Source organism: Mirounga leonina, unplaced genomic scaffold (assembly GCF_011800145.1).
Source record: "Mirounga leonina isolate KUSES-001 unplaced genomic scaffold, KU_Mleo_1.0 Mir_151, whole genome shotgun sequence".
Taxonomy (NCBI): Eukaryota; Metazoa; Chordata; class Mammalia; order Carnivora; family Phocidae; genus Mirounga; species Mirounga leonina.
The window spans coordinates 18,916,570-18,932,117 of NW_023270377.1; the positions used below are offsets into that span (position 1 = coordinate 18,916,570).

General features: G+C 56.5%; 1 protein-coding gene across 11 annotated transcripts in view; it reads left to right on the plus strand.

The window, feature by feature from the left end:
- TNS1 (tensin 1) overlaps positions 1 to 15,548 on the plus strand; it is a 194,019-nt gene that overhangs the window by 89,885 nt on the left and 88,586 nt on the right. For 8 of the 11 annotated variants that reach the window (XM_035007167.1, XM_035007164.1, XM_035007165.1 and 5 more), the window contains 4 exons: positions 4,946 to 4,987; positions 5,788 to 5,838; positions 11,711 to 11,760; positions 14,131 to 14,302. In XM_035007167.1, coding sequence (XP_034863058.1) covers positions 4,946 to 4,987; positions 5,788 to 5,838; positions 11,711 to 11,760; positions 14,131 to 14,302 — 315 coding nt within the window. Of the gene's footprint in view, positions 1 to 4,945; positions 4,988 to 5,787; positions 5,839 to 5,863; positions 6,966 to 10,389; positions 10,542 to 11,710; positions 11,761 to 12,856; positions 13,916 to 14,130; positions 14,303 to 15,548 lie in introns of those variants that run through there. The other 3 variants (XM_035007170.1, XM_035007175.1, XM_035007174.1) reach the window with 3 other exon arrangements.

Sequence of the window (15,548 nt, forward strand, 5' to 3'; positions counted from 1 at the left end):
TCCTCTTCCTACGGCAGCGCACCGAAGGGGTCTCTTCTTCCTGAGGATCTGAGACAATTCGTCTCTAAGTCACAGAAAGCTTGTTCCCAATGGGAGGGCAGTTGACTGAGAGGAACTTTCAGTGAGTGAAGATCTTCGTCAGGGAGAGGAGAAAGAACATGACAGGGAGGGAGGGAGCCCGGTTCAAAGACCAGCTGGTCAACATCGGGCAAGTTACTGAACCTCTTGGACCTTCTGTCTCAACTGCAAAGTGGGGTCATGCTTACCTCGGCGGTTCCGAGGATTGATGGTCGTGGAAGAAGTAAAGAACTTGATATTATGCTCAGATCATTAGTACCTCATGAACAGTGATTGTTACTGCGTTGCCATTATGAAAGGCATCCCCAGAGCAGGGCAGGAAGAGTGGAACACTTGAGGAGGCCTGGCTCCCAGGGTTGTGTGGGTGCACCTCGTGCGAGCTGAGAGTGGATGCCTCCTGAAATTTCCTGCCCGAAGCACCTCACCCTCGTCCCTGCCTTGCTGCAGACTTCCAAGTTTGAGACCCCAGAGCAGAGTGAGTTGTGAAGCTCAAGGTCTGGCCGCCAAGTGGCACCAGGTCCAAACCCTGCCACCTGCTTGGAGTTGTCCTTCTGGGGGCAAGGAGGATTCTGGAAGACCCCTGGTGGGGCTGTGCATTGGCTGCCCTCAGCTTTGGAAAGCCTGGGGTCCTTAAGCTATAGGTTTTCTTGGGGAGCCTGGGTGGCTCAGTTGGGTAAGCGTCCGTCTTCAGCTCAGGTCATGACCTCCGGGTTCTGGGATCCAGCCCTGCGTCCGGCTCCCTGCTCAGTGGGGAGTCTGCTTCTCCCTCTCCCACTACCTCTTCCCTAGCTCTCTCCTCCTTGCTCTCTCACAGATAAATAAATAAAATCTTTAAAAAAAAAAAAAAGCCAAAGATTTTGTCCTGGGCTTAGGTAGGGGTGGGGCTAGATGTGGGGGTGCTGTCTCTACAACCTTCTGCGCTGAGCCTCAGGGGGAGGAAGAGGAGAGCCCACAGGGAGGTGTTCTGCTAACCCGGCCTGCAGGTTGGCTAGGGACTGGGGCGAGGGACAGAAAGGTGAGCTCAGCAGTGGGCCCTACAGGACCTGGGTGCCAACCCCGGTATTGCCATGGACCCCACTATGAGAGGCTGGGCGTCATACCTCTCTGTACCTTAGTTTCCACATCTGTGAAACAGGGAGGGAGGGAGATGGTGTCTGAAATCCTTCTCAGAGCTGGTGTTCTGAGGAGTGGTGTGCAAGGATGGGGTGTGTCCTGGCCCAAATCCAAGCAAAGATGGAGGTTCGAGACCTCGGCTCCACAAGGTCTGGGGGATGCTGCATTGTAAGTAGTGAGCATGGTCAGGGGGCCGGGGAAGAGTGAAGGGCTCTCTTGGTTAGCTCACTCACTTGATATTTGCTGAGGGCCTACAGTGTACCAGGCCCTTAACCTATAGCTTAAGGACCCCAGGCTTTCCAAAGCTGAGGGCAGCCAATGCATAGGCTGAGGGCCTATGGGAACTTATGTGCTAGCAGGGAAGGAAGACCTTAAGTGAGATCAGGAAGTAAAATGCATAGTGTGTTGGAGAGTGAGGGGCTCTAAGAAGAAAAATAAACCATGCAACAGGGAGAAAATATGTGTTTGGGTGTGCCCAAGGTGGGCTAACAGCCCAGGCTGAGTGGGGCTCTCTGGCCGTTGGCTCTGGCTCAGCCACGTCAGGACCCACAGCTCCGGTGCTCTGGGAGCTTCCCTATAGCATCGCTGGGGGCCTGGGGCAGGGGCAGCGTCAGTGGGAGCCTGCCCTCATGCTACCTGTCCCTTGCCTTTTTCATTCCCAGTAGCCCCATCCCTGGCGGCACCTAGGAAACGGAGAAGCAGGTCTTCAATCCTGGGAGGACCGGGATGGAGGAGAGGGCTGGGGAGCTCGGCATGCATGTTGGGCTGTGTTTGCAAATACTGCAGGGGGGACACTGGGGGGACACTGGGTGTTTAACTCCAGAGGGGCTTTTGGAAATTTTTGCCTTCTCAGGGAGCCCCTGGAAGTATGTTGAACGCATCTGCTGACTGGCCCTGTGGCTGGCCTCTAGCCTGGCCCGGGGAAGGGGTGGGGACAGAGGGGCTGGTGCTCAGTTGATTGCTGGCCAGGAGGGAAGTTTCTCTTGCAGTGCTGAGGCCTGTGCTTTCTAATATTGACTCATCTCCCTGGTTTGCATCGTGCCAGACTGGGGAGGGGTGGAGCAGGAGGGTCAATGTGGGGTAGGGTGGGCCTTGGGAGTGTGCAGGGTAGAGATGAGAAATAACAGCTAACATTTACTGAGAGCTCTCTAAGTGCCAGGCCCTGTTCTAAGTGCTTAATGTGCTCCGTCTCATTTGGTGCTCACGAAAAAGCGCTCTGCAGGCCTGGTGAGGAGCAGCAAGGACAAAGTGACCTGTTCGAGGTCACACAGTTAGTAGTAGAGCGAGTCAGGACATGGCCCTGGCGGTCGACGGCTGACGCTGTTAGCTTAAACCTGTGGTTTTCGAAGTGTCATCCCCAGGGCCAGAAACCTTTGAGAAATGGACGTTCTTGGGTCCCACTGTAGGGCCCCTGGATTAGACCCTCTGGGCAGGGCCTGTCCCTTGTGTGCCCATAGCCCTCCAGGTGACTCTGAGGGCTGTGCGAGACTGCCAGCCCACATTCTGTTCTGCCCAGAGTCTGGGCTTCTTAGGAGGCTTTCCCTAGAGCAGGACAAGGGGCTCTTTAGGGCCTGTCATGGGCCTGGGGCAGGTGCTTTGCCTCCATCTTCTCTGTCCCACCCCATTTCTGTCCTTTCTGACCGCCCCCCATCTAGGCAGGCTGGTTAAGAGTGAGGGCTTTGGCGTTGACAGATCTGGATTCAAATTGCAGTTCTGTAGTGTAGACTCAGCATATAGAAGATCCCTGTGATCTGCCCTCCTGGAGTGCTCCTCCTCGCCTGGAGGCTGGAGCAGCCCAGAGAGGATGCGCCTGGGCTTTCCCGCCTAGCCATGGTCTCCACAGGAGAGTTGCAGAGCCTTGGACCAGAAGGGAGAGGTGGGGGTCAGGGGTCAGCGCTGCCAAGGACTCCCCTGGTTGGGGCTGGTGGCTTTTGGAGGCTGAGGGGAGAACCTGGCCCAGATTAGCAGGCAGCTCCTGAAGCTGAGCCTGGGTCAGGGGTCCCTGCCTGGTGGCCTGTGGCTCGGGAGTGGGGGCTGGGAGGGGGCTGGGGGAGGACTGGGGTTGGGCTGGGAGGGAGTGGAATATGGCATCTTTACTTCTCCAGAGCCTGCTCGGGCTCCAGGTGGGCTGACCTGGGGGCTGGGAGGGCCCAGCTGACTTGCCTTCCCATCTCCTACTCTGTTCCTGGGCCCTGTCCTCCCTCAGCCATCTAAGTTGCCTTGGCTACTTAGGAAGTTTCATCCCCTGGAAAGAAGTTCTGGCCTTAGCCTCCCATTCTCCAGGCCACTGGGGTAAAGGAGTCCCGGCCATTTCCTGGAAGAGCACCGCTACCTTGATCTCTGCCGGCTTTCTTACTCCATGCCCAGCTTGGTCCCGTTCCCCTCCCTGATGCCAGAACCTCTCAGAGGCCATTCTGTCCATTCCCCTGTCTTCCTCAGGGCTGAGGAGCTCACCAGCAAGGGGTTAGGGTGGGCATTTCCTATTCTGAGACACTGTATCCTAAGCTGGTCTCTGCTCATCCTGGCAAAGGCTTGCTTCCTCACCTTCACGGTCAAGCTCATGTCCTTCTGCGAGATTCAGGGGCCCCTGGAACCACTTCACTGTGTCGGGAACAGAGCCCTAGGGACTGGAGGCAGGAGGTGGACCTGGAGTGGGAAGTTTCTCTCGTGTTATGGGGGAGTCCAAGGAGCCTTTCAGGATGCCTTTAGTAGGAAGCACATCTGTTGGTCCTGGCTGGGAAAGGGTGGCACTGGCCCGAGGGACAGGCTCAGTCCACAAGTGTTCATTGGTGGCCTTCTACACATCCTTCCCAGTCCCTGGCGTGAGGGATATGGTAGCAGAGCTGCTTATAACGCTGCTTTGAATCTGTTTAGGAGGCAGGTGGGATAAGACTCATAAAACAATATTGGGGAACAAGACATATTCCCATGATGAGATTATTTATACCCTAAGAACCAGATACGTAGCCCAGAGGGCAGGCTTATTGGAGTTCCAAGGTGGGAGGGAGTCCTCCTTGCTGGGTGTCCAGGAAGGGCCTTGTGGGGGAGGAGAGCTTGTTGGAAAAGAGCATGGGTAGGAGAGCCGTTCCAGGCAAAGGCCTGGATGCGTGAATAAGGAAGGGGATCTAGGCGACAGGTCTGGATGGGGCCGAGTTTTGGGGTATGGACACAGGTCTGCGAGTGGGCGGGGCTAATGGTGGAGGGCCTTGAAAGCCTACCGGAGTTAAGACTCTGGCAGGCGTCATCCTGGGCTGTAGTGATTTCACACAAAGAGTGTGAAGCACAGAGTCCCAGGATGGGGTACAAATCCTGTTGTCGCCAGTGGTAGTCGATGACTTTGGACCACTCATTTAACTTCTCCTTTTCTGTGAAGTGGGGCTCACAGGTACTAATGGGATCCACGTACTGGGTTCTTGTCATGAATAATGAGCTGGTGCAGGTGAAGAAGTCTGGCCCTTAGGAACAGGTGTGACTTTTACCTGCTCTGTGTCCCTTTTTGAGGGGTCAGCGCTCAGTCAGAGGCCTTGCTGGGGCTTGTCGAGCTGCGTGGTTCTAGTACCAGTAGGATTGTTTTTTGTTTTCCAAACCTGGCTTCCCGAGCTTGGGGCTAGCCAGGTTAAGTCTGAGCCTTGGGTTGGCGCCATGGGCCCTGCCTCAGGGGGCATTCTGCCCCGTCGTGGCCACCAGCCCTGGGGGAGCCAATCCATGGCTGTTCGCCCTGAGGCCTCACACTGTTTTCTCCCTGTGTTCACAGCCCATCAACACTGAGAGTGCACCGAAGAATGTAGCCAACACGGTGAGTGACGGCAGGTGTGGTGGGTGGCAGGAACATCCCGGGCAAGCATGGGGAGCCCAGAAGGCAGAAGGGTGATTTGGGGGAAAGTGAACACATACGTTTGGGGACATCCTTCTGGAGTAGATTTGAGGAACTTGGGGGAAAGTGATAGGGATGTGGGTCATGTTGGGAGCTGGGCATGTGACCTCACTCGTGTGTTTGGAAATGGATTGCTAGGGAAGTAGGTAGGCAGGTTGGAGAGGCCAGTGGTTAAATGTGGGTTTCTTTATTAAATATGTAGAATGCGAGAAAGCTGGGCAGATGTTTCCAAACAGATCTTTCTGACTTCGCAGAAAGACAGACAGTTTCCCAATTTCCTCAAGGCTGCATGGAGGAGGAAGGGAAGAGAGTGGGCGGGTCCTGCAGTGGAGAAGCTGGGGTCAGCCGCCGAGGGGCATATCCTGGCCATGGCTCGTGCGCAGTAATGGGCTTACGGTCGGAGGGCTTGCGTTCAGATTCTACCTCCTCCAACCTTTTAATTGTGCGACCATAGGCAAGTCATGAGCCTGTGTGTGCCTCCGTGGTCTCACGTGCAAAATGGGCACAGGAAGATCTCCCAGCACAGTGGTCGTGAGACACAAGTGAGAGGGTTGGCTAGCTCTGAGGGGCTTTTAGTGGACAAAGGAAAGCTAAACAAGCAGCGACGTTCCCTCCCAGGCCCTCAACCCCTCACCCCTGCCAAAGCCAGGAGGTGAAAGACCAGGGTGCTTCTGATTCCCTTCCTTGACTCCCCGCTCTGACTGCCTTTTCTCCATCTCCAGGGAGAAGGAGCTTTCCGGGGTGGAAACACACGGAAAAGCCTTGAGGAAGACGTAAGTATGGGGATGGGGAAGCGGAGGCTGTGTCTGGGCTCATGTGCCCCCGGGGGGATTGCCGGTGTGGATCATGTCTCATACCTGTCTCGTTTGGTGGAGCATCCCTTGCCTCCTTTCCAGAAGGGCAGGCGGGGGTCACTCAGCTCTGTGGCTGAGCAGGGGAGGAGGGGTTGGGATGGTGAACAGGCCCCACGTACTTATGCACTGGGCCTCTGTCTTGGCTTTGGCCTCCAGCTCAGCTGGATCCAGAGTTCATTTGCCCACCACTTTGCCAGACCTCCTCAGTGCTCCAGGGTGGGGGGTGGGGAGGGAGGCCAGAGAGGGAGCACTCTTTGAGGCCTGGCATGGTGGTGAGCAGTCACCAAGGTAAGGCCAAGGGAAATGGGCAAAGGGACTAAGGGCAGAGGTGAAGAAGGACCCCTGGGCTCGCAGAGGGTCATCAGACCTTGGGGAATTGCAGGCTCTACGTCTTGGGAGAAAGGAGCCTTTGAAAATGTCAGAGTCTTCTGTGTGACTTAAGTGCCATTGATTCAGGAGAAGGCTGGAAGATGGGCTAAGCCAGTTGATCCCTCTGGGCTCCTCTCGCCATGCATTTTTGGTGGAGGTCAATGGGCAAATTCCTAAAGTGGAAGGACCCCAGGGAAGGGCAGAAGGGGCTCTCCCAGGACCCTGCTTTGAGCAATGCTCCTGTCTGGGCTTGTCCTCACATCCCTGGGGGAGACGCCCCACAGCGTTGGGCCTTTCTGTCTTCCCCACCCTCCTCTGACAGTTTGCCCCTCTGCTGGCCTCCCTATCCTTGCCCGCCCTGATCTGCAGAGGAACAGGGAGTGGTTTGGTGGTTGGCACGGGGGAGCTGTTGATGGCATGAGGCCCTATCATCTGACAGCTGCCTGACCCACGGTGGGGAGGGCCCTGGAGGGAGGTGCTGGGACGGCAGGAGGCATGTAGGCAGCCGCACTTCTGTGGGGAGCCCCCCGCCACCACCGCCTTGCCCCCCCCCCCCCCCGCCCCGGGCAGCCCTGCAAGGCCAGCCCTACAAGGCGGAGGCATTCCTGGGGCTGCACGGCCTGTCTGGATGGAGCGGGAACATGCCTCTTAAATTAGTGGGGAAGGCTCTGTTCAAGGTATGTGTGGGTCCCATGGGCACAGAGTGCACCTGTCGGGGAGGGACTCTTGTCCAAGTCTATGATATTTCTGGGGCTGGGATGTGGGTCAGAAATTAATTTTTGGGTGTACTTATTACAGAGGACGAACTAATTTAATGCACACAGAACATATAATATGTGCTCAATAAATATTAGCCATTCTTATTCCTGTTATTTTGACTAAGGGCCAGGAGGTGGGCTGGGATTTGTTTGTTTGTTTTCTTTTTTTTGATTCCTACCCCCCACCCATGACAGATGCTCTGGTCCCATTTTTTAGATGGGAAAACAGAGACTTGAAGGGGCTCAGTGACTTGATGAGTGCCTTCTCCATCCCTTCCTGGGTCTGCTGCTCGGATCTGGTGTTACCCGGCTCTCCCAACCCTTGGCCAGGGGATGGTGTGTGAGCCAAACCTTTTACAGTGGCCTGAGCACATTTATAAGCCAAGTCCTAATACCGCTGCTTCCCACAACCCCAGCCTGGGCCAGACATAGCTTGTCCGGGGAAGCTGCAGCAAGAGAGAGTGAAGTTAGACATCATCAAGAACTTTCTGATGCGACGGTGGGTATGACCTTGGTCCTCGGAAAGAAAGAAGTGGCCCTTTAGTTGGGACAAGAGGTTTTTTCAGAAGGAAATTTTGTTGATTTGGAATGAGTGTGTGTTTGTGTCTGTTTGCCAGGGTGGGTAAAGGTTGTGTCCTGTCTGGATAGGGGACGAGGGACAACATGAATTTTGCTTTAGCCAGTCTAGTGAAGGGAGCAGGTTCTAGGATGGCCTGTGTACTGCAAAGGAGGGAAGACCTAATCTTTACAGTTCCTGGACACCTGTCCCAGTTTGGGTGCTCTCAGGGTCATTCGTCCATGCCCCTGCCCAGCCAGGGGGGCCCCCCTGCAGTCTGCCCCGAGTGAGGAGACCTGTTTCAGAGGCTGCGCCGTTGCAACCCTGGGCCTCCGGGCGTGATAGTGTGCCTGTTCGTTGAGCTGTTTTCCTGTCTCTGGCCTCTGGCCCAGGACTCCCAGGGCAGGAATGGCTGTTTTCCTCCAGCAGGGTTGGTGTGTAGAGAGGTTTGTGGACGGTGTGCTGTGTCGCACTTTGTTTTGGAAAAATCCAGGCTGGTGGGCAGGAAGGAGAGAGGAAGGGGTGTGGCTGGAGGGGCTGGTGGGGGTGGGAGGGGGTGGCCACAGCCCCCGGAGGAGAGGTAGGAATGGGGACAGGCCCCTGACGTAGATTGGGCACCAATTTCTGGCTGCCTGACATGGCCCCTGGTGTTTCTTACAGACCCTCCTCCCAACTGGGCCCCCTGGGGCCTGGGGCTCAGGAAATGCCTTTTCTTTTGGTCCAGAGCTGTTGTGTTTGGTCTGTGGACCTCAAAGGCAGGCAGGACTCTTCCCACACAGTCGTTTTGCTCTAAACCAACCCCACCCAAGTCCTGGGGTTCCCACTCCTTGCTGCATGGTGGAGAAGGCAAGATTGGAGCCTAGGGCCACAGACCTTGAGGCACTCGGGAGTGTCTGGGTGGTGGTCCGCAGGGAGGACCAAGGCAAAAAGAGTTGGGTGGATCTGCAGGAGGAAGGGTGAAGGTTAGACACCAGGAGGAACTTCCGGATAGTGAGAGAAGCAAGACACTGTTTGGGCGGGGGTGGGGTAGAATTTCCTTTCATGCTGTTCTCTTCGTGAAACAGAGACCATGGTTTGGTGATGACTGTAGGGGAGAGTTCTTGGGGTCTAGGGAGTTGAATCAAAGCTGTATTACTGATCTCTGTCTTGGGAGGGGCCGGGAGGAAGTTGAGGCCTGGTGGGCAAAGGGCTTTGACAGCCCCAGAGAGGAGAAGAATGGGGTTACTGGCGGACAGAGAACTTATTTTTCTTTTTAAAATAAAATCTTTGTAGTACTCTTTGTAAAGCCCTCTGGTAGTTTTCCCTGGAGGCTTTAGGTTGGAACAGGTAAATCCCATGAAATCCCATGGGCGCTGTGCTATACCCATTTTACAGATTGGTCGGTTCTTGAAGAGTGTCTTCCTTCATGGAATAGAAGTTCTCCGAGGTCAGGGACTTGGCCTCCTCTTGTCCCCGGTGCCTACCACGTCGCCTGGCACACCGCTGGTGGTACTTGGTGAGGGCTTTCGGGATGAGGGATCGAGCACCGTGATGGGCAGCAGAGATGACCAATGTGTCCACTCACTCCCAGCCTCTTATCAAGGGCCTGTGTGGTGAGGCGCACAGCAGTGGGGGGCCCATCTCTGGCCTCCTGTGTGAGGTCACCTGTGTGTTTTGGAGTATTAGGTTGTGCTTGCTCACACCCCGCCCCCCCCACCCCTGTAACGGCGTGTGATTCTCCACGTCCACTAGACTCAGACTTGTCACCCGTCTATGTCTGCTTTCTGCCAGCGAGTGTCACATGTCCCCAGACTGCGGAAAACAGGAAGCCCCGTCAGTTAGAGGACAGCCCAGTGATTCAACAGGGGATGACCATCCAGCTGTTCCCTTCCCCGTCATCTGGTGGGGTCACGGCCCAGGGCAGCTTCCTCCCCTGCCTCCCCTGCCCTGGCCAGCCTGGTGGAGCAGAGCAGGCTTGGACTTTGTCTTATCACCTCTGGAGACGGCATGGCCAGACTCTGTTGGGGCCAAGTTTTTATTTATCTTTCCTGGCTTTTTTGGGGTGGGGAGGCTGAGGAATGTGGAGTGTTGTAACGTTGGGAAGGGGGGTTGGAGAAATGGGATCCAGCTCTCCTGCCCCGTTCTTCCTTTTCACCCCTGCTCCCCAGGAGGCTCCTGGCTCCCCTTGGCTCCCTGGTCCCCTCGCCAAGCCGGTCTCAATATCGCATCGTCTCCCTGTGGCTCTGTGGGCTGGGACCCGTGGCCTTGGCCACACCTCGAGCCTCGGCTACAGCTGTGGCTTCCAGTGTTTGAGGCAGCGTGGTGGCCTCCAAACATGGCTGTGGGTCGGCAGCAGATGAAACCCGAGGGGCTATTTATAGCAGGGTGGCCCTGGGGCCTGGAGCAGGGCCGAGGGCCTGGGGAGGTTCAGCGACTCCTCATCAGGGACCAGTGAAATCAAGACAGATGGAGTGTTGGGTCTCTGGTGTTCCTCTGGGTGGGTAGTCTTGGAACAGCCTGGTTTGGGGCTTGAAAACCAAACATGATCCCTCCTTACCACCCCCGCGCCCCCGCCTGACTCATGCAAACCCAAGTCGTCAGGGCCAGGGGGCTGTGGAGACAGAAACTTTCCACCCTGACAGTCCCATTTGGCTGTTCGTTCTCTCGCTGCTGCCACAGAGGCTGAGCAGGGGAGAGCTGGGCCGTGGCCCACAAAGAGGGGGCTCTGGGTGCAGCCTTCTCCTGGGGGGCTGGATGGAGAGCTCTCCTCTTAGCAGCGCTGCCCTGACTTCGGGCTCGGCCGGGAGCCAGGCCTCCAAGCCTACCACCCACCCCTGCCTGGTAGGCGCCGCAGGGCCCTGGGGGAGGCTGGAACGGGCTTTTCTGCTCCGGGCCCCCATGGTCAAACCCAGAGTCTGAGGGTGAATCCTGCCGGTTGTCGACTTCCATGGGACTTGGGGGTGAGTCACTGTGCCTCAGTTTCTCCTCTTCTTGGCAGACTATGGTCCTGTCTCCTCCAAGAGGTGGTTGCGACTAGGTGGTTGGGAAAGGCTGGGAGGCATGGGGAGTTTTGGAAGGCACCAGAGGGCTCAAAGGGCTCTGGCTGGGCCTGGGAACTGGAAGCTGGGTGTTTGTGCATCAGGTGAGGTGGCTGAGAGGGTGGGCAGCAGCTGTGATACCGGGCTTTGATTTTCTATAGAGGTGAATGTTGGTTGTATCTCTAACTGCCCTTTTAATCGTGTCAGATGTAGTAACAGTAACACTGTATGAGTGCCCCATATGCATACTTCTTTTTAATCTCCAAACCACTCGGTAAGGATTGCCCCACTGTCCGTGTGACGTCAGGGAGGCTCAGAGTGTTAAGGGCAAGGTTGCGGGGAGGGATGCTGGGGGACCCCAGCTCTGCGCTTTCATCCCTGCGCCATCGGGTTGTCCTGGGCTGTTTGGGACCCCAGCGTGGGTCCATTTGCCTAATTTTGTGCAAGCAGACCACCCAGGAGATGGGTGAGGGGGTGACAGACAAGGGGCGGCGGGTCCTTGGGAGCATGATTTGCTGCCTGGCACTGGTCCCGGCTGCTACACACCACGTGGTCCCTGACTGCTCTGGACCCACAACTCTTGATTGAATGGCTCAGTGGTGCTGCTTTGAAGGGGAGGAGTGTGGGGAGATGGTGGTCGGCCGACAAAGGTTCAGAGCCGGGCCGAGGGCTGCCACACCAGCCTTTCCTTCCTTGAGGCTTGCAGTCTGTATTCTCCCCTCAGGCTTACTGTTACGCTGTCCGGTGAATCAAGACGAAATGTGTTTCCATCCATTTAGTAACTGTTTTATTGCGTGTGTGGACTCTGTGGATGGCACCAGCCCAGACTGTTCTCAGCATTTGGGATTTCTTCCTTCCCCAGGGAAGGAAAAGCTAAGCCCTTTGGGGGCTTGCATGCACACTCCCAAAGGAATTGGCACTGATGGCCTTTGGCTTTAGGTTGCTGTGTTGCCTGGGTGTTAGGGGCCTGGGCTGGAATGTTGGCAGAGAAAGGAGGAGGGAATCTGTGTTTGCCCACAGCCCCGACTGCTCCCGTGGCCGACTCTCCGCTGGCCCCCTCCATAATGCCGCTTCTCCTTTCTCTGTCCCAGGGCTCCGCCAGAGTCACCCCGAGTGTCCAGCCCCATCCCCAGCCTATCAGGTATGCCTGGCCTGTGAGGGGCAAGGGGTGGGGGTGCCACGGTGAGGTCACTGTGGGTGTTTCCAGCAAGTCATACCTTTGGGTTTCTGAGCCCGAAGTCAGAAAGCCACAAGGTAGGGAGCATGGGGAGACATGCCAGCCACAGAGAGAGGGTGCAAGTGGATGCCCCTTGGAAATGCTCGTGTTTTGAGTTCTAGCTCGAAGCCAGGCCTTGAGCTGGATTCTTTATGTCCCTGCACGATCTCATCTAGTCCTTGCAACAACCGTGCAAGGTAAGTATTTTATTCCCATTCAGCAGATGAAGAAACTGAGTCTCAGGGAGGTAAGGTGACTTGTTAAAGGTCACAGAATCACCAGGAGGCAAGACTTGGGTGTGCCTTTGGACCGGCAGGTGTCAAGGCCTGTGCTAGATCCAGGTCTTCTTTGTGCGCAGGGGTTTTTGATGTTGGAGGGTCATTTCTTTTTTTTAATTTATTTTTTATTTTTTTAAAGATTTTATTTATTTATTTGAGAGAGAGAATGAGATAGAGAGAGCATGAGAGGGGGGAGGGTCAGAGGGAGAAGCAGATTGCCCGCTGAGCAGGGAGCCCGATGCGGGACTCGATCCCAGGACTCCAGGATCATGACCTGAGCCGAAGGCAGTTGCTTAACCAACAGCCACCCAGGTGCCCTGGAGGGTCATTTCTAAAAGGAAAGTTCTCTATCTAGCTGGCTGGCAGGGGCTGGGGGAGGGGATGCATGAAGACTCGGTGCCTTGCTGATCCAGAGTCTCTTTTCCCTGTGTCTGGGTTCTGTGGTTTTCTGGCTCAGGCTCTTCTCTCTCTGCCCCACCTCCACTCCTGAGGCTCCAGAGATGAGGCCCAGGGAAATGGAGCCCCGGCCAGAGAGGGCTGGTGTGTAGCTAAAGCCCCCAGTGGGTTGTGGCCCAGCGGCCCACAGACCGGGGTGGCCCTTTGGAGAATCCGCTTCTTCCCTTACAGCTGAGAACCATCTTGGGGTGGGTGGGTGCAGGGTGCAATGCTGAAGTTCTCCAGGCGGTGGCACTGTTCTGCCTTAGGATGCTGCCCGCCCCCCGCCCCCCCCCAGCCCACCCCCCCGCAAAGGCTGCAGTGAGAACCTTATCTTAGGGACAAGGAATGGTGGGGGCTCAGAGGTCAAATTCAAACTGGGCTCCCTACCACAGCCTACTGGCCCCTCTACCCTGGTGGACATCTGGATGTGCCGCCCCATCTCTTTGAAATACCCTGGTAGTATTTCTCCACTGCCCCCCAGTCTCTCCTTTACCCTGCTGTAGTCAAAGATTCTCAAAAGGAAATGTGAGTGTGGACCACCTTGGGTAGAGAGGGGAAGTGAGACAGTAGCGGGTTGGTGATGGAGTAAGAAAGTGTGGGGATAGGAAGGGTGTGAGGTGCCCCCAGAAGCTGCAGGTGCACCTCAGAATGGAATTTCAGTGTCCTGACACCCATTTCCCCTTCCTGGGCTGGGAGAGAAGCTGGGTGAGGTGTAAAGGTGTGAACCCCTACCTTCCCTCACCCAGAGCCCAGCCCAGGGGCTTCCCACCTCTTTTAGGAGCTCAGATGGCACTGGGATTTCTGGGGGCCACCTGCCATGGCAGCAGCAAAGGCTCAGCACCCTCTGTTTCCTGGGCCCTTAGAAATCACGGAGGCCACTGCCAAGAAATAGCCCTGGCAGGCAGTGGAAGCTGCTAGAGGTGGGGGAGAGCCAGGGAACAAAGGGCAGGAGCTGGCCTGCCTCCGGGGAGGGCTGGAATGTGCACTGTGGTCTGGCTTACCTGGAGCCCAGGTGAGCATGTCACCTGAGCTGCCTTTTCCCCTGAGAAGCCTCCCCACCTACTCTACAGCTTGGGAGCAAGGGGAGGGCAGCCCAGTGCTCAGCCCTGGGATGCTGGAGAGCACCCAGCTCAGGCTCTCCTTCCTCTTCAAAATCTATCCCGGGATCCTTTGAGAGACTACCACCAGACCAGGTGGCCGCGGTGTGTCGGGAGGCTGAGCTGGACTCCTGGACTCCTAGCTGGCTCCCGTCCTGGCCCTGACCTCTGGGATCGCAGGTTGAAGGCAGGGCCAACAGGATGGATGGGCACTTAGGATTGCTGTCATGACTGAAATGGCCCGAGATCCTGCCAGCCCCTGGCCAGGTATGCCCAGGCTCCCAGGCTTCTAGGCTGGCCTTGCTGGCTGCATGGGCCTTGCTAGGGGAGGCCTCTGGCCTTGGCTCTGGGTCAGGGAAGAGCCAAGCCTCCTGGGTTGGAATTGTGGGCCCCATGTGGTGTGTAGGAGGTACAGCTACCTGAACCTTGCCCTGAGGAGCTGGCTTCTGATCTGGACCCCCTTCTGCCTCCTGTCCCTCCAGAAACATGAGCGTGAGCCGGACCATGGAGGACAGCTGTGAGCTGGACCTGGTGTATGTCACGGAGAGGATCATCGCCGTCTCCTTCCCCAGCACAGCCAACGAGGAGAACTTCCGGAGCAACCTCCGAGAGGTGGCCCAGATGCTCAAGTCCAAACATGGCGGCAGCTACCTGGTGAGGGTGGGGCCCGGTGCCCCCTGTCCTTTCTCCTCGCCACCTTCTTGCTTCTGGTGCCCGCCAGGGCCAACTCCTGCTCTTCCTCTTCCCGTGATTTCCGTGTCTCACTCGTGGCCTGAGTCTGCACTCACTCTCCGGCCCCACTTTGCTGGGAGGAGTGTGTCTGCCGCTGGAATGCGGCATCTGGACCCAAGTCACGTGTGTACACGTGCCTGTGTGTGCGTGTATGTATATGTGTGCATTGAGGAATTCATGTTCTCGAGCGCTCCCTATGAGGCAGGCCCTGTTCTAACCGCTCTCCACAGGTTTAACTGCACACTAGCCCTAGAAATCAGGTTTCGCCGGAGTGCGGAGAGGTGGGGTGTCTGCCTCAGGTGACAGCATCGGAAGTGGCAGAGCTGAGGTCTGAGGGCATGTTGTGGCAACGTGCATCCTACGGGACCTTGTGTGGCTGGCACTGGGGCGGTGCCTGGCCCAGAAGCACCTTACAGACATGGATGAGGTGGTTGGCAGTTCTTCTCTACTCTCAGAGAGCTGGCATGGGGATTGGCCCAGAGGAGAGCTCAGTTCCATGTTACAAGGAAGCACCTGTGGGGTGGGGCTGGACCCACCAACCAGACGGTGCAGGCTCGAGGCGGGGTGTGGGAGGCCATCTTAGGTCCCTAGGCCTGCTCTAACACATGACCACAAACTGGGGGTCTGGAAACAACAGAATTAATTTTTTTCACAGCTCTGGAGGCTAGAAGTCCAAATCAAGGTGTTGGCAGGGCCATGCCCCTTCCTGGTGTCTGGTGCCTCCCAGCAATCCTTGGTGACCTTGGCTTGTTGCTACATCACTCCCGTCTCTGCCTCCGTCCTTGTGTCTCTCTGTGGCTCCTCTCCTCATCTTATAAGGACACCAGGCATCGGACCTAGGCCCCGCCCTAAATCCAGGATGATCTCATCTTGAGATCCTTAAGTACTTACATCAGCAAAGGCTGTGTTTCCAAATAAGGTCACATTGTGAAGTTCCAGGTGGATATGAATTTTTGTGGGATGCTATGAACCCACCGCGGAGGCCTGTCCATCAGCTGTGTTGGGCATTGTTGAGGGCTCTGGGTTCAGACATCGGAGAGTCCTGGGTTTGAATGCCGGCTCTGCTCTTACCATCTGACTTGGCCACTTCACCTCACTAAACCTTAGGTCCTGCATCTGTAAAATGGGTCTGATTACACCACCTACCGCTTGTGGTGGTTGAGAGAAG